This window comes from Cucurbita pepo, chromosome LG06, assembly GCF_002806865.2.
Source record: "Cucurbita pepo subsp. pepo cultivar mu-cu-16 chromosome LG06, ASM280686v2, whole genome shotgun sequence".
In the NCBI taxonomy this organism is placed as follows: domain Eukaryota; kingdom Viridiplantae; phylum Streptophyta; class Magnoliopsida; order Cucurbitales; family Cucurbitaceae; genus Cucurbita; species Cucurbita pepo.
In genome coordinates this window covers 3250916-3268942 of record NC_036643.1, presented here as the reverse complement: position 1 = coordinate 3268942, position 18027 = coordinate 3250916, and the positions used below count along the sequence as shown (strand labels likewise).

The 18027-nt window shown below is 36.7% G+C and overlaps 4 protein-coding genes across 6 annotated transcripts; 2 read left to right on the top strand and 2 right to left on the bottom strand.

The window, feature by feature from the left end:
• Window positions 1–21: 21 nt before the first annotated feature.
• Window positions 22–5732, bottom strand: LOC111797446 (C2 domain-containing protein At1g53590-like). 3 transcript variants are annotated; one of them, XM_023680436.1, is made up of 13 exons: window positions 5093–5732; window positions 4690–4873; window positions 4473–4547; window positions 4029–4172; window positions 3721–3816; window positions 3493–3624; window positions 3082–3234; window positions 2904–2945; window positions 2669–2717; window positions 1869–1961; window positions 1603–1786; window positions 1380–1503; window positions 22–1265 (listed from the first exon to the last, which is right to left on the bottom strand). In XM_023680436.1, exons 2-13 carry the CDS (start codon window positions 4804–4806, stop codon window positions 234–236), a joined length of 2241 nt encoding a protein of 746 aa, XP_023536204.1. In that variant the 5' UTR covers window positions 4807–4873; window positions 5093–5732; the 3' UTR covers window positions 22–233. The 3 variants fall into 3 exon arrangements, with proteins under 3 accessions (XP_023536204.1, XP_023536205.1, XP_023536206.1); XM_023680437.1 differs by having other exon boundaries at window positions 4690–4869; XM_023680438.1 differs by lacking the exons at window positions 4473–4547; window positions 4690–4873; window positions 5093–5732 and having other exon boundaries at window positions 3721–3844; window positions 4029–4122.
• Window positions 5733–9528: 3796 nt separating this feature from the next.
• LOC111797437 (persulfide dioxygenase ETHE1 homolog, mitochondrial-like) lies at window positions 9529–13259 on the top strand. Its single transcript, XM_023680430.1, has 9 exons — window positions 9529–10001; window positions 10180–10308; window positions 10393–10500; window positions 11656–11790; window positions 12425–12466; window positions 12568–12627; window positions 12702–12755; window positions 12900–12924; window positions 13008–13259. Exons 1-9 carry the CDS (start codon window positions 9750–9752, stop codon window positions 13088–13090), a joined length of 888 nt encoding a protein of 295 aa, XP_023536198.1. The 5' UTR covers window positions 9529–9749; the 3' UTR covers window positions 13091–13259.
• A 198-nt stretch (window positions 13260–13457) lies between these two features.
• On the bottom strand, window positions 13458–14450 carry LOC111797403. Its single transcript, XM_023680390.1, has one exon. It carries the CDS (start codon window positions 14448–14450, stop codon window positions 13458–13460), a length of 993 nt encoding a protein of 330 aa, XP_023536158.1.
• Window positions 14451–14691: 241 nt separating this feature from the next.
• Window positions 14692–18013, top strand: LOC111797439 (60S ribosomal protein L18a-like protein). Its single transcript, XM_023680432.1, has 4 exons — window positions 14692–14970; window positions 15860–15935; window positions 16255–16366; window positions 17671–18013. Exons 1-4 carry the CDS (start codon window positions 14760–14762, stop codon window positions 17728–17730), a joined length of 459 nt encoding a protein of 152 aa, XP_023536200.1. The 5' UTR covers window positions 14692–14759; the 3' UTR covers window positions 17731–18013.
• Window positions 18014–18027: the final 14 nt, after the last annotated feature.

The following is an 18027-nucleotide window of genomic DNA, read 5'->3' as shown; positions in this document are numbered from 1 at the left end:
ATTCAAGAGAGATTTGAGTTATTTTCTGGTGGCAGACCACTGCACAAATAGCTTCTTAATTTCTATAAACATTGCATGTTTACGGGTAACAACATCACTTTACAGGAATTCTGTTTACAAATTCTCAAACTTCTACAAGTTTTTCACATCCTTTTAGCTACAAACTGTACCATTTTTCAACTGTCTGCCATCTCCTAAACTTGTTTCACTGAGTTCAGGTTTTGAAGTTCGAATCATTTGTCACCGTTGATTCCATGTTTATCGTCTTTGTCGTCTTCGATCTTTTCCGAGCGAAGCGCTGCAGTGCTCTTATCTGATAATTGATCACTGTACTCCACACTGTTACTTGAACCAGTGGGCAGCACATTTTCCTTCTTAAAGGAATTGTTGTGAGGAGCTAAGGTTGTGTCTTCAGGGATAACTGGAATTCCTCTAATTGTCGTTGGGCTGCAAGCAGCTGGTGCGTCAGGTTCATCATCAGAAGACTCTGATGCTACTGCAGGATCTCTCTGTGAACCAATTTGGAATTTCCTTGACCCTTTGCGTGAAAATGCATATTTAATACTGCGAGCAGATTTCTCAGCCTGTCTGAAAATGCTCTTTGCCATGCCTTTCACATTTCCACCCTTTCCTGGACTCTCTATATCGCTACCGTCGTTGCTCGACTTCCCTTCTTTTGATACTTTATCCGAAGTAGTCCCGGAAATGTTATCTACAAGAATAACCTTCACGCCTCCATCGACATTTGTCGCTCTGACATTTGCATACTGGGGGGATCTAGCAGACTCCTCTAAGCTTCCTGATCGATCCTCATACCGAGGACTCCGGTGAAAAACTGAACTCAGCTTTCTCAGTCCCCTGCGAACTGATAACTTTCTATGTTTTTCCTCAGGATTATCATCAGTACTGCTAGAATCATTGTTACAGGATTTTATCTCACCACTGCTCATAGATTCATTAGGCTCCCTACGGATTTCGGTATCAAGCTGCCGACTTCGTCCCTTCCGAGGCTCCCAAGTTTTTGAAACTTCGCTTCCTGGACGGTGGACCCATATTCCTGTCTCCTTCTGCCCTTCAACGTTGATGGGCTCAAAATTGTCGATCCCTCTTCGAGGCTCTACTGATACTGATGAGTTCGAATCCTTACCGTTCTTGGTCTCGCTCCTAGGGGAATCCTTATCATCCTTGGTAGTCTCACTCCTAGGAGAATCCTTATGAGGCTCTTCCACATTCAAGGTTTCTCTTTGAAATGGATACTCCTCCACCTAAAGTAGTATTACAAATCAAATAAAAGAAAGCAACATTTTCCAATAAAACTAAATTTGAAAGAGACGAGAGAAAATGAAACATGGAAGGGAAGGGAAGGGAAGAGATGGAACCTTCTTTCTATCTTCAAAAACAGTGATTCCCAGATGCAATCGCCCCATTTTAATGTTTTCGAGAGGCAACCATATATCATGTCGTTTGCCATCCCTCAGGTCCGCAATGTTGACAGAGCAATTTCTGCAAATAGAATATTAGATCTCGTTCAAGCTATGGTGTCGAGATCAAATTTTACAACGAATCGAATATATCATAGAAGTTACAAATTTGAAGACGAACCCAAGTATGTCGTCGACAAACGTGTCCTTGTCACGGACTTCAATAGCAAGCACATTTTCCGACTCCCAGGTGACAATTGGGATCTTGAATTCCTCGTGCCACTGTGGAGACAGTGTTTTCCTTTGAATTTTGGTTCTGAATCTGTAAGGACCCAGTTGACCCTTTACATAGGGATCAGCCAGACCTGAAAGAAAGCTTCAATTGTAAGCCAAATTCACCAGTCATGTAAGAAAACCATGAGTGGAAGAATGTTGGAATAACCGAACCATTTAGATCAGATGGTTTCATGTTTGCTCCTTCAACAACTTCGACTATGACATAGGCGATTGGTTCCTTCACGTTCACAGAGAACCAATTTTCTGGAAATATAAGGTCATGGACAAGTGGAAAGATCCATCAACATCAAAAAAAATATGTAGTCACTTGAGAACGTTTTGTTTTCGAAAGCTAACAAACATCATGTATAATAAGATTATGCATATTGAGAACGGAACTTAACCATCTTCGTAGAAATTCTTCAAACAAATTACATATAGCCCCTACCTCTGTGTACAGAAATTTTTGAGAACCATAAAAGCTTAGTTAGAACATATTTCTCACTCTAACCGTCCAAGCCCACCACCAACAGATATTGTTCTCTTTGGGCATTTCCTTTAACGGCTTCTCCTCAAGGCTTTAAAATGCATCTACTAGGGAGAGGTTTCTACACCTATATAAGGAATGTTTCGTTTCCCTCTCCAACCGATGTGGAATGGGATCTCACACCCACAATGACAACAGGTTATTGGCCGGTGATCAACGTTCAATACTGCAATCAATTATCAATATGAATCGTTGCAAGCTAGCTATGTAAACCATGTGACATCCGCATCAAAGCGTTCAACCATTTCAGAAAAGGAGAATTACGCGAAGTTTCCTCATTGCAGCACAAGGCTGTAACTTTTTTTAAGCACTCTGCTTGACATGATAATAAGAAAAAACTAAAATAAGCATGAAGGCATGTGCAGAGATAGCATTGTTTCTATTCGATAGGTTGTGATTGACTATTCTTCAAAAAATGAAGTACCTGGCTGTGGTGAAATGAACTTCTCCATGTCAACAACCAACATATTGGGCTGAAAAGATTAAGAAAATTCAAAACTTAGGTAAATATTGTTGAAAAACATCTGTAATAACATTAAATCTGAACATAAGTGTACACAATTTGGTTCAGGCCTTCACAATTTTCTTTATTACAAAATGAACGAAATGAACAAAGTAAGACTAAAGGTGGCATCAAGAATCAAAAACTAGAACTTAACCTCAACAAGTGTCTGCTCAAAGGCAATGGACAAAAGCTTATCCTGATAAAACGAAACCAAAAAAGACAAACGACAGTACTTAGCTCGAGAATAAGACGATGCAAGCAGTAAAGCGAAGTTTAGCCAGCATGAAGAGAACCCGAGGGAAAACAAAGAAAAAGCAAATGAAGTATAATACCAGCCATCCAGCAATCCCTGGAAGTTCAGTAACATCAAGACCATGCGTAAAGATAGGTTTGACGGTCATCTGAAAGTACGGAGGCTCAGCAAAACATAATCGTATTCGGCCGAGGTAGGGCCAATCCCGAAGGAACTTAACACCAACCAGAACCTTGAGAGCGAACATGAATTGTGATTATTAGAAGGAACATGCAAATAACGCAAATCAATATGAAGAACAGAATTCTTAGAAGGAAAGAACACAATTATACAGACATGGAAACTGAAAAAAGAAATCAGCATTTGAACTCTTCTACTTTTCGACTCACGATATCAAAGATCACACAAGCAGAATTTGAACGCTTCTACTTTTCGACTCACAATAGCATCCCGAACTACACCGTTACAGACATTACAACAATTTGTGTACCTTTCCTTCCACATGCAGGCCTGTAAGATGCAACTTTGCCCACATTCCAAATCCTAGTCTTTTCCTTAGCTTCACACCAAGTATTGCACTCATGTCATCAGCTGTAAGAAAGTTCATTCCTAACTCCAGAACCTGTGATTAATTCCTTCCAATCTGATTAAACTCAAAACTGCAAAAGACAATATCGCGCGTGTGTGTAACGTGCGAGTATGTGTATGAAATGCCTACCAAGTGGTCGTCCTCGCTAGGCTCACGAAGCACCCTCATTTCAGTAAACATAGGCGGGTTTCTCCCCAAATATAGATGCTGAACCACAGCCTTCTTCTGCAATCATACACTCGTCATCAAAAATCTGTACCGACATAAAATTATGATCACCAAGCAATGAGAAGAAATCATGTCCTGGTATATTCTCGAAACTCTCAAGTTTTCTGAATGCATCCATGTAGGTTTGATATTGTAAACACACTGAATTGCTCAAATTCATTGTATCGATCAAATAAACGGGTATATAGAGTAACAGATTGGGATCATACAGCAGTCCATGGTTTGTACTTCTCCAAGAACCAAGGAATGATAGGGAGGAGAATCTTCTGAGAAGCAATATGCTCCATACATATAGGCCAAATCTTTTCAACCGCATGGTTTAACCACCTGACTGTTTCAGAATCCGTAAGAACCTGAAGTAGAAGAGAACTCACATTTGATTTAGATCAAAATGAAACAATTGGATTAGAAAAGTGTAACGGCCTAAGCCCACCACTAGCAGATATTGTCCTCTTTGAGCTTTCCCTCTCGGGCTACCTTTAAGGTTTTTAAAGGCATCTACTAGGAAGAGGTTTCCACACGAGGGTGTTCCGTTCTCCACCCCAACCACAACCAATGTGGAATCTCACAAAAAGAATGTGTGGATATCTCAATTTCTCAGTAAATAAATTTTTGTTTATGAGTTCTATCTAAGAAAAGGACAGAAATTATACCCTTCTCTGGTTAGCTTGCTTTCTCTCCTCGAATTGCAATTTCCTCCTTAGTTTCAAAAAGAACCTCTCGTGCACCTTTCAAGAAGAACACTAGAAGTTCATTAAGGAAAAGAGGAAGATTCAATCCCATAAGAAACTGAAGCTTCATAGAATTATCCAGATTCCAAAGAATCTAAGAACAATTATCTGATGAAGAACAGGCATGGTTAAAAATTACCAGATAGAGATAGATGAGGGAGATGAAATATGCAGAAAGATGGCAGCAATTGAAGGCGGAAAGTAGCCAGAGAAGAAAAAGGACGAATCCCACATGAATCATAATCGAAACCTCCATTAGAATCAATCTTTCATCAAATCCCACTTTAAGATTCAAAGGAAAAGATGATCTTCCTCAACACTTCCTGTACCGACAAACAACATTCAATAGGATCAGGTTACCATATCCACTTTCCTTTTTCTAAAATGGGCTCCACCAGATTCAAAAGCAGAAGAACAAAACAATAATAATAATAATAATCAATTCCTTAAGGAAAGCCAGCAGATTAAAGTAAAAAGAATCGATGATTTGTAACATCTCTAATCCAAATTAGAACAAAAATGAAAGCGCAAACCATACTTACACTAAAAATCGCCAATAAGAACCAAATCGCCGCATGGAAACCTCTTCAATAAGAACAAACGAATCGAATCCCAAACATTAAGTGACAGGACAGGTTCTGAAATCTTGTATTCAACATTCCTCTCGACAGTGAAAACGGTGCCGTAGAGGCGAAGAAACCGTCGATTAGAGATAAGGAATTGGAGCAGTTGAAAGTTGAGAGTAAGTTACTAAGTTTCAGCTTGAATCTTCAAGCAACGTGTCCGATACGTGTCGGCATCGGAAGAGAAGACAAATATAACGATTTCAAGCAGCAGCAGAACTAACCTGGATCTTCTTCCTCCCTAATTGAATCAAAAAACTCCCACAGATTGCTCCATTAAAGCATTTTTCTGGGATTGAAATAAGCCCTTTGAAGAAGAACATACCAAGCAACTCAAGATCTATCGCATAATCCAAATATTTCTGTGTGGGGAGAGAGAATTGATTTAAACGTACTTCAATGAATCGAATAAGAGAATAAACAATGAAATCGATAATTTTCAACTAAAAAAACAAAATGGAATTTAAGAAACGGATTAAATTCGACTCGGGCTTCGAGGGATTGAAATTCTGAAATGGGAGAAGGAACAACAGAGTCAATTCTATGAATTGAAAATAATTGCAGTTGAAACAGTTTATTAGAAAAATAAATGCCATTTGTCCTCTTCCCAATTTGTGACATTGACTTAAAAATAAATTCATTTAAATTTTAGATAATGTATACACGCTCCAGTAAAAAAAAATGTACATAATAGAGCAATCCTAACAATAGAATGACTGACAAAAATTTTAAAATAATACTTTTATATATATATATATATATATATATTATCTTTTTTTTTTATCTGAATGTAATTTCTCCTGACTGCGTATTGATTGGGATCTAATTTGCAGTTATACTCACAAAGCCACAGAGACGCGGTAAGATTGACAAAGATATAGACACTGACACTGTAAGATTCACAAAGACATAGAGACACTGTAAGATCTCATATGAGTAATTTCTCTCAACTACATATTGACCCCGACCGGAGATCGAATTTGCAGTTATACTCACAAAGCCACAAAGACACGGTAAGATTCACAAAGCCACAGAGACACTGTAAGATCCCAAATGAGTAATTTATCTCAGCTACATATTGATCCCGATCGGGGATCTAATTTTTAGTTATACTCACAAAGCCACAAAAACACCGTAAGATTCACAAAGCCACAGAGACACTGTATTGAGTTTCGTTTATGTACCAGTGATAAAGTATTTTTTTTTTTAAATTTTAAGGGCATTTTTGTATTTTATAAAAGTTCAAGAGTATTAATGAAACCTTAGAAAGTTGTTTTTAATTTAAGAGTTAAATAAAATATTAACGATTTTTTTTAATTCAGCTCACTCTAATGAAGTGTACAATACTCATTTATTTAGATTTAGACAAAACGAGGTATTTGGACGACAATATCAATCATTCAGAGTAGGTAGATACAATTTATCATGATGGGACGATTGATTTTGTTTGCTTGTTTTAAAATTATATATATTTTTTACATAATTATAATTTGATGAAAAGGATTGAATAATTTATTTACTTCACAAACAAAAATCAAACATTCTTAAATTTTTTAAAAAATAAGTAACATTAAAAAATATATATAACACTCAAGTNCACAAAGCCACAGAGACACTGTAAGATCCCAAATGAGTAATTTATCTCAGCTACATATTGATCCCGATCGGGGATCTAATTTTTAGTTATACTCACAAAGCCACAAAAACACCGTAAGATTCACAAAGCCACAGAGACACTGTAAGATCCCAAATGAGTAATTTCTCTCAACTACATATTGATCGGGATCTAATTTGCAGTTATACTCACAAAGCCACATAGACACGGTAAGATTCACAAAGCAACAGAGACACTGTAAGATCCCATATGAGTAATTTCTCTCAACTACATATTGATCGGGAATCTAATTTGCAGTTATACTCACAAAAGCCACAGAGACACTATAAGATCCCATATAAGAACGAAGCATTTCTTATAAGAGTGTGAAAACCTCTCCCGAACGTAATGGGTCAAAACGGAAGGACAATATCTTCTAACGATGGACTTGGGCTATTACCGTTTTTTTTTAGACTTTCAATCTCAAGAGAAATAGCACCCGTCAATTACGATTGAATCATGTTCGTGTTAAGATTCGAATCTCGTTAACATATAAAATTATATTTTAAATTTTAAGGGTACAAATGAGCTCCCTCTAAAGTCTAGGCGTATGATATGGAATTAGAAAGAATAAAGAAAAGATATTATTCCATTGGAAACCAATAAGAAGGCAACCTAATATAAATAAGTCAAAACCCAACTAATAATCCACGCATCTCAGGAGGGATAGAGTGTCGGCCAATCAGCTGCCAAGCTTAAGCCAGCTCATTTCATATTTTTATTATAAATTTAATTTCATTATATTTTTAAAAAATTTAATTACGACTTTACACTTTTAATTATTGAAGTACCCTAAAGTTTTTTTTTTTATTTAAAAAAAAAACTATTTCAAAATAATTACCCTCCCACTTAAAAAAATATTTCAATTTTTTATTAAAACTTTTTAAATAAAAGTTAGTTTTGGAAATTTATGAGTATTTTTTTTTTAAATGTGAGTTTCGTTTATGTACCAGTGATAAAGTATTTTTTTTTTTAAATTTTAAGGGCATTTTTGTATTTTATAAAAGTTCAAGAGTATTAATGAAACCTTAGAAAGTTGTTTTTAATTTAAGAGTTAAATAAAATATTAACGATTTTTTTTAATTCAGCTCACTCTAATGAAGTGTACAATACTCATTTATTTAGATTTAGACAAAACGAGGTATTTGGACGACAATATCAATCATTCAGAGTAGGTAGATACAATTTATCATGATGGGACGATTGATTTTGTTTGCTTGTTTTAAAATTATATATATTTTTTACATAATTATAATTTGATGAAAAGGATTGAATAATTTATTTACTTCACAAACAAAAATCAAACATTCTTAAATTTTTTAAAAAATAAGTAACATTAAAAAATATATATAACACTCAAGTAAAAAAGAAAAATATGAATAGACTGAGACTACGTTCTAATGAGAGCGATTTTGAAGATATAATTACTAAGAAAAGACTTAAAAAAAATGAAAATTATTACTTATACCAATCAGACATACTATATTGCATGCTTTACTTAGAGCAATTCTATGTTTTATGTAAAGTGATTCTCCGAAAGAGACAGAATATACTAGACAGGACTTGATCCTTTTACCTCGAACATTTCTATTTATTTATTTATTTTGGAAGTTTAAAAATATGTAATTAAATCAATAAAATAAATTTGCAATTTTTTTTTTCTTAAAAAGTTTAATAAATATAGAGGTGAAAATCTATGATACCACAGTGAATGAGAGGTACATGAATGAACTAAGATTATATCCAAATGGGAACAATGAAAGTTAATACTTATATTAACAACGTGCATCTTACTTTTTGGTAGCTCAATAACTTCATAGTTAAGCGTGTTTTACCTAAAATAATTTTATATTTGATGACCTCTTAGGAATTTTTTTCGAAAAAATATGTTAAAAGACTTGGATAGTTAACATGACTATGTTTGTGAAGAATGTTGGGACTGTTAAACGAACACGATTCTCCACAATGGTATGATATCATCCACTTTGAACATGACCTTCATGGCTTTGCTTTGAGCTTCCCCAAAAGGCCTCAACCAATGGAGTTAGTATTCCTCACTTATAAATCCATGATCATTCCTTAAATTAGCCGATGTGGGACTTTCATCATCCAACACCTGTCCTCAAACAAAGTGCACCTCCCCTTAATTGAGGCTCGACTCATTTGGAGTCTTAGTCATTTTTTACTGCCTTCGTGGAGGCTTGACTCATTTTCTTTTGGAGTTCTTTGTTCGATATTTGAGAATTTACAAATCTATTGGCACGACTAAGTTTAGGGCATGGCTATGATACCATGTTAAACGAACACGACTCTCCACAATGGTATGATATTATCCACTTTGAGCATAAGCTCTCATGACTTTGCTTTGAGCTTCCCAAAAGGCCTCAACCAATGAAGTTAGTATTCCTCACTGATAAACTCAGGATCATTCCCTAAATTAACAGACGTGGGACTTTCATCATCCAACAGGGACACGTCTGCTAATTTAGGGAATGATCATGAGTTTAAGGAATACTAACTCCATTGGTTGAGGCCTTTTGGTGAAATCTAAAGTAAAGCCATGAGAGCTTATGCTCAAAGTGAACAATAGTATGATACTATTGTGGAGAGTCGTGTTCATGATAAAAGTAAAATAAATATAATTGATGTTGTATTCTACGTATTTAAGTGGGACACCTGTTGATTAATTATATGCGTGGGCATCGTGTACAAGCACTCTGTTCTTTGGGCGAAAGCAAAACCGGGAGCACCGAGCGCGGGGCGGATGAGGCAAAGCTTGCGAAATCGCTACCCGACGAATTTTCCATTCCATATCCATTGATGAAGATTCCATCCTGTTTCTCATTTTCTATAAACAATTTACTAAATTAGTATTATTCTTCGCCACGTTCCAATCCAGTTTTCAGTAGAAAACAAAGCGCGATGCAAAGCTTTCGATTCTTACGAATTCCTTCGTTTTCACCTCCCAATGCTTTGTTCTTCGTCTCTCAACCTCCTCATCTTCTTCCTGTGAAATCCATTTCCAGAATTTCCACCAAGAATTTCAGTTCCCAAATGGAGTCATCGCTATCGTCTTCCTCATCTAAGCTCTTGTTCCGTCAATTGTTCGAGAAGGAATCTTCTACTTACACTTATCTTCTTGCTGATGTTTCTCACCCTGATAAACCAGCGCTTGTAATTTCCTTCTCTAATCTCTCTTTTCTGTTTGACTGTTTGGATTTAATTTGAAATTTGATTGTTCTTTGATGAAATGTGTAATGGATTTAGTTTCTGGTGTGTTTTCTTAGTTGGTCTAAAGCATCAATCGGTTTTTCGATTCTCATGTGATTTATTGAATTTTCTCTGCCTTCAGTTGATTGATCCGGTTGACAAGACTGTTGATAGGGATCTAAACCTTGTACGAGAACTTGGATTGAAGCTTGTTTACGCTATGAATACTCATGTTCATGCTGATCATGTCACTGGGACTGGACTCATCAAGGTTTTCTTCTCCATCATCATTTTTGTTTTTTTCAGTGTCTGACTTTGTTGCTATTGTTATATTTGATGCGATCATTTCCTTCAGAGTAAATTTCCAGGAGCGAAATCTGTAATCTCGAGAGCAAGCGGTTCAAAAGCCGATGTGTTGATTGAACCTGGCGATAGAATTCCTTTTGGTGATCTATTCCTGGAGGTACCATTACCTGTATTTAACACTACAAAACAAAGATACTCATAGGACTTAGTTATGATTCCATCATTTTTCAAGACATCATTGCCATCACATAGGACTGGTGAAAATTCATCAACAAAACATATCTGCTCTCGTATTTGTATTGATTTCTAAACTTCGATAAGCTCACTCACGGTAACAGTTCAAGTCCACCGCTAGCAAATATATTGTTTGCTTTAGCCTGTTACGTATCGCCATTCGCCTCACATTTTTAAAACGCGTTTGCTAATGAGGGGAATGTTTCGTTTTCCTCTCACACCAACGTGGGATCTAACAATTGGTTGGAGAGGGGAACAAAGCATTCTATACGAGTGTGGAAACCTCTCCTTACAAACGCATTTTAAAACTGTGAGGCTAATGACAATACATAACAGGTCAAAGCAAACCATATACCTGCTAGCGATACTTAACGTTCTCTCATATTGATCATATAATTTGATTCTTGACATATTATATGTGTAACTAGGTTAGTTGATTCTGGTCACGACCTATATATATCTTACCACGGCTACTGCCAGACAATGGCAGAATTGGGGATGCTTTCTAGTTTCAGGCTTCAGAAATTAATACTTCTTCATGCTATGACAATGTTCATGAGCTCTTAAAGAGTGTTCAAACACTGATTCATTTCCTCTTTAGCGTTTCGATATGAAAACAATCTGTGAACATTTACTTTTGTGGGGCTTGAGGATGAAAAGTGCAACGCAGAAAGTTAGTCAATTTTTGTGCCAGGAGCTCTCCTCGACATATTTAACCACCTTTATTATGCCATACTGCAGCTAGCCCCTGTGTCTCCCTTTTGGGTTGTAGCTCCACACCATAGATATCCCCTCGGGTGGGTTCCTATCCTCTATTACTATCAATAATAGAGGATAGGACTCAGTTTAGTAGAGATTTTGTTTGCAATGGGAGGCACCTCCTATGATAATGAAAACTGATGTTCCTAAATAATGAAGCATAAGCTGTCTCTTAGACTACAATTTCATTTCTGAAGTTCCTGAACCCAGACTGAGCTAAGGGTTCATCATCAAGTAAAGCAACGTTCAGAAAAAAGGAAACATTTAGGGGACAATCCTAGAGTTGACTCTTGTCTCAACCTTATCTTCTTCCATGCAGGTTCGTGCAACTCCTGGGCACACATCAGGATGTGTCACCTATGTAACCGGGGATGAACCTGATCAGCCTCATCCTAGGATGGCATTCACTGGGGATGCTCTGTTGATTCGTGGATGTGGGAGGACAGATTTTCAGGTAGCTTTCACCATTTCACTTATTAACTGTTGGTGGTAGTTCTCAAAAGTATTGGTCTTTCAGATCAAGATATTGTCATGTTTCCTCTTCTTCTAGCTCACAGCTCTCCGTCCACTCAACTGATTTTCCAAACTTTTCTTTGTATAAACGTCAACTAATTTTTCAAAATGCATCTACTAAGGAGAGGTTTCCACGCCCTTATAAAGAATGCTTCGTTCTTCTGTCCAACTGATGTCAGATCTTACTTGAAATTACTAGAACCATTATGAACTATTAACTAATCGTCTAGCTGTAAATGAAACCATTCCACATGATTATGGCCTTCATGTTTAGCACACGTCGCGTTTATGCTCGTTTCCAATCCAAGTGCTTAGATGTCTATATGTTAGGAATCACAAACCTCCACAATGGTATGGGCAATATGATATTGCCCATGTTTCCAATCCAAGCTCTCATGGCTTTGCTTTTGGTTTCCCCAAAAGGCCTCGTTGGTATATTCCTTACTTATAAATCCATGATTATCCCCTTAATTAGCCAACATGGGACTTCCTCCCAACCATCTTCAACGTGTATTCTCTTCTATCTCAATTTGAGCTTCAAAACAGCTCTATGAATCTGTAAATGCTTTCTGCAGGGTGGAAGTTCAAAGCAGCTCTATGAATCTGTACACTCGCAGGTAAGGACATAAACTCTCAACACAAAAACTATAAATGGGGTTTCTTGGTGTTTTAGCTTTCGGTAACACCGACTGTTCTGATTATTAACTCTGTGTGCAAGATTTTCACTCTGCCAAAGGACACATTGATCTATCCAGCTCACGATTACAAGGGATTTAATGTAAGGAAATTTCTACATCTCTTCTTTCTCCAAAGCTCGGCTCGTTATACCTTATATCTGAATTCAAATTTCAGGTTAGTACGGTAGGTGAAGAGATAGTATACAATCCCCGGCTCACCAAGAATCTGGTAATTTCTCGAGTAACTAAAATCACTAACCCATAAATACCATTTCGAGCACGAAATTAGGCCAATGTTCGATTGACAATCGTAGATAAGTGATTTTGGATATCATTTTCATCACTAAATGCGCGGTTTGTTTTTGTTTTGCAGGAAGAATTCAAGAAAATCATGGAAAGTAAGTACTTATAACCAAGAACTTTAATATGGTGTAAACTGATAGGACTCTGCTATAACACCTGCACTGTTTCCCTCTTGCAGATTTGAACCTGCCTTATCCAAAGATGATGGACATAGCAGTTCCAGCAAACCTGGTTTGTGGCTTGCAAGATCCAACTTCTTGACTCTGTCTATTCTGTGATTCTTTGTGTATAATTGGCCTTTCTTACTATTAAAAACATTCAAAAAGAAGAAACATCTGCAAAAACCATAGGCCAAAAGGAGTGAATTCGACGAACAAAAATAAAAATACATGAACTAATGACATTATCTACTGCTTGTTTCTCTTTTCAATGGAATGATTTGTTCTTAAGACTGTTCTACAAACAATTTACTCTTTTTAGCATGAATGCAAAGAAAATAGAATGAAGAACAAGCATCAGACTAAAACCAACGTGTATTGTATTATATATACAACATGTAATCATAGCCAGTGTTCATTTCACATAAATTTGAGTTCAAACTTTTCAACTCCAGAGATGCCAATCAAGTTTAGAACTCCCCTAATTGAACATCTTGGGCTGTTAGTGGAACATAATCCCCAAGATACACTTCCAGATGATCAGACAATGAGGACTTGTCAATATTTTGATGGTGATATGATTTGCAGACGAAGTAGATGATTGTTTGAGCAACAAGCCCAAAGAGGAACACCTTGAACAGCAACAAGAAACAAAGAACTCCAAGAACAATTCTTAATCCATAATGATTAGAGCTACCAAGCACAACCACTGTCTGAAAAACCAATTGACTCGCTAGAAACAGCACAGTAAAAGTTAAGAAAACAGCACAACAAAGCACCAGCTTCCCCTTAATCAGTTCCTTGCTCTTCAACATTGCTTGAATCCCATAAACATCCTCCAAAACCGAGACAACGCATGCTAGATGCCACACTACGCTTATGTAAACAAACCCTAGAACATATGATACCGAAATCCCAGCAATGATGAGAATCCCAATCCCACCGAATCCGAAAATTGCAGCCCAAAGGAGAATCAAAACACCAAAAGCAATGTTGTAAACCAAAACGATAACAAAATTCCATACGAACGTAACCATCAGCCTTCTCCAAACCTTAGGAACGACGCTAATAATCTTCCTGAAGGTGATTTCTTTACCGGTATAAACACAAGCGATGGTGTAAACGACGGCCGCCGTGGAAAGGAGAGTAAGAACAAGAAAGAAAGTGAAATACGCAGCTTTGAAGAGCCAGAAAGAGATCCACTCCGACGTGATCATATCGGAAAGCTTCGTGTAATTCGGAGAATTCTTGGGGATTGAGTTGAGAGAATCTTCGTTTTTCAAGATCTTGAAGAACAGAAGCTCGGTTACCTGGATGTGAGCTACAAAGACGACGGAAAGCGGCAAGATTAGGGTTAGAGTAATCTTGCTGAAGATCTTCCTCCATGAGAAAACAAGATTGAAGGATTCTGTGAAGATGCCGAAGAAGTCGAGAAATTGAAGATCTTCCTGCTCTCGATCCATCTCTCCGTGGGAGCAAAAATCAAAATGAGCGACCGACGGCGAGATATGAACTCTTAACAACCGCTATTAATTAACAAAGAAGCGACTACTTATTGACTCTAATTTTCCGAGCTGTCAATTTTAAGTTTTGTCTGATTTATAATATTACACGTCATCTAATTATTATTTTAAAAAATAAATAAAATAATAATAAATTCCAAGGCTATAATTACAATTTTCTTAAAATAAAATATTAATTTTAATACAAGTCCCCGCGTTCCGAATTCTGATCCATTTCGCCTCGGCTTTTGTTTCTGAAGACGAGAGAAAATGAGCCAGGAAGATAAATCTGCCGCCGTCGGTGTCGTCGTTCACCACCATCACGAACCCAATCCCGGCCACCCTCACTACGGAACCTTTCAAGGCGTCGCTAACTATCCTCCTGTCGGATTCCCCCAGCCTACTCGCCCGCCTGGTGTCTCCGACTTCGACGATCGTTCTCAACCTCAGCAGTATGCTCATGGCTATCAAACTGTCACCGGTAACCGCTTCGTCCTCAATTTTTCTCACCTGTTAATCTAGTTGTTTCTTTTGTTTCTTGTGCGATTTGATCGATCTTGCTTTTCCGTTGACTTGAACTACTGATCTCGGCTAAATGCCTTGCGTTGAACTCCAATAAAGTTGATCTTATCACTTGAATAGCTTAGTTCTGTCCGGAATCTAAAAATTATGATCTACTGGAAAATTTTGTGCCAAGCATGGATGAATGATCCGTAGTTTCCATATATTTTGTTTTCTGTATTTCAGTTGGAATTCCTACCAGTACTAGCAGTTTGTTAAGATTAGATCCTGTATTTTCTTGTTCTGTGAGTGTGCTTTGTATTGGTGTCTGCTTGGAAGTTTATTGTTCAGAATTGAATAATAAGTAGAGTAGGAAGCCACTTTTAACTCATGATGATGATTATTAACGATCACAATACTATAATATAGTTTATCAGTGTTATTGAATTTGAAGCTTTTGTTACGACGAAATCTTGACAAAAAGTTCGGTTGGATTCTTACTTAATAGACACGTGATTCTCTTTTGATTTTTGAAATACTTGATTTTAGCATTCTGAAATTCGCATGCTCTCTTTCCTTTTTGCATCTTGTGAACAATATAGGTGAGAAGAATGTCGTGGTTTTATACATTTGGGTGACAAGATTTTTGTCATGTGTCTTGTTCGTCATTATAGTTGTATTAACTCTTTGTCTCTCTCTCTCTGAAATTTGATTTTGTACTATCATATTTTGTTTAGTTTCGTTGCATCGCTATAATTTTGTGTAACTTCTTCTGGAATATATACCCTTGGATTCGTTTAATATACATCATTTCAAAGATTGAAGTAGTAGCTCAATTTTTTAAAATTTATTTTTGAATTCTTTTCCAGGATATGCTATTGTCGAAGGAAGACCAGTCAGAGAGCCTCGCCTTCCTTGCTGTGGTATTGGCTATGGGTGGTTTCTGTAAGTTCTCATAATTGTTGGACTTTATCATCATTTACGACAATTACAGTAGCATTATCATCATAAACAAGCCAGATGATATCTTGTGTCCACTATAAGCATTTCAAACTTTCAGTGGTTTACATGGTCGGTAAGTTATCAGTTCAGAAAAAGATTAAAGTGCTACAGCTTCCATCTAATGAATGAAAACCAATCAGGTTGTAGTTCGGAATGATAGAATTGCTCGTTGTGTCCTGCCTACTCTTTATATCTTTTGCCAAGAATTTTGTGTTTATTTATGAGTTGACTGATCAAATTGATTACAAACCATGTTCTTCAGGTTTATTATTGGCTTCATCCTTCCTGCTACATGGTACATTGGGGCAATTCTTATATTATGTGGCCGGGTGCACTATCGTGAGAAACCAGGATATGTTGCTTGCTCAATTGCTGTGAGTAACTTTTATTCATAGTTTTTTTTGGACCTCTTCAGCTTCATGATGATGTTCTTATTGTTAGATGAATGTCTTTGATACCATGTTAGATAAACACGACTCTCCACAATGGTATGATATTGTCCACTTTGAGTATAAGCTCTCATGGCTTTGCTTTGGGCTTCCCCAAAAGGCCTCACACCAACGGAGAGAGTATTCCTTGATTATAAACCCATGATCATTCCCTAAATTAGCCGATGTGAGACTTTCATCCAACACCTCCCCTCGAACAAAGTACGCCTCCCCTTAATCAAGGCTTGACTCCTTTTTCTTTTGGAGTCTTCGTCATTTTTTACTATGCCTTTGAGGAGCCTCGACTCCTTTTTCTTTTGGAGTCCTTTGTTCGACATCTATTGACATGACTAAGTTTAGGGCATGACTTTGATACCATGTTAGATAAATGGCTCTGATACCATGTTTGATGAACACGACTCCCCACAATTGTATGATATTGTCCACTTTGAGTATAAGCTCTCATGGCTTTGCTTTGGGCTTCCCCAAAAGGCCTCACACCAATGGAGAGAGTATTCCTTGATTATAAACCCATGATCATTCCCTAAATTAGCCGATGTGGGACTTTCATCCAACACTTATCTCATATCTTCAATATAGTTCTGCAATTCTATTTCCTCATAAGAAGTGATTTTTGTGCTATACTTTTTTGCAACTTGCTTAAAGATGTATTGAGTTGAGTTAGGTTGGGTAAGAGGCCTTCGGTAGTGGGTGATTCTAATTTGTGAATAACTAGAACTTTTCATTCTTTAGTTTTAGTATCTTCGAGTTCCGTTTTGACAGTAGTTTTGTTTTTACTTTGTTTCTTTTTCTTTTTCAAATTAAACTGATTTATTACTTGTTATAAAGCATTAACTAGGAGTTTTAAATGTTCTTAAAAACTAAATTACAAAACAACAAAAATTGTTAGTAGCAAAGAAAATCTCTAAAAATCTTNTTTTTTTTTTTTTTTTTTTTTTTTTTTTTTTTTTTTTTTTTTTTTTTTTTTGTATGTTTAATTAGTAAATATTTTAAATATTGCATCACTCATCTAACCAAGTTAGTCTCTAAGTTCAGGCAGGGCATGCTCGGTATCTCAGGGTTTGCGATTCGAACCTTGATAGATGAGCGCCTGGCATTATTTCATTTTAAATTCCTGCATGTATACAACTAATGTTTTTATTGTGCACGTGTGTGAATTTGTTCTTCCTCTAATATAAATTTCTGTATCCGCCATTGTTGAATGCTAATAATTTTACGCTGTATATCAGGCGGTTATTGCCACAGTTGCAATAATTTTCGGTGCAACAAAGGGAGCTGATGTCTGGTAACCAATCCTAAACTAAAAATATTGTATAGTTTGCAAACATGTATGAACAACAAAATCCATGATCTTTGACCTCCACATCTTCAAGATAGTTCCATTGAAATCTGAATTTGTGAGAGCCTATAGATTTCCCATGTCGTCGTGCCTAAGAAGTGTAGAATTCTGCAAAATCACGTTATTTGATTTTTCTATGATATGTCCAAAGGTGTGTTATGACTATTCATCTGAAACTCCTCTGTCGGAATGTACCTATCCTTCTGTAAATATATTTCTTCTTTGTTTGTATATGCATTTGAGCTTC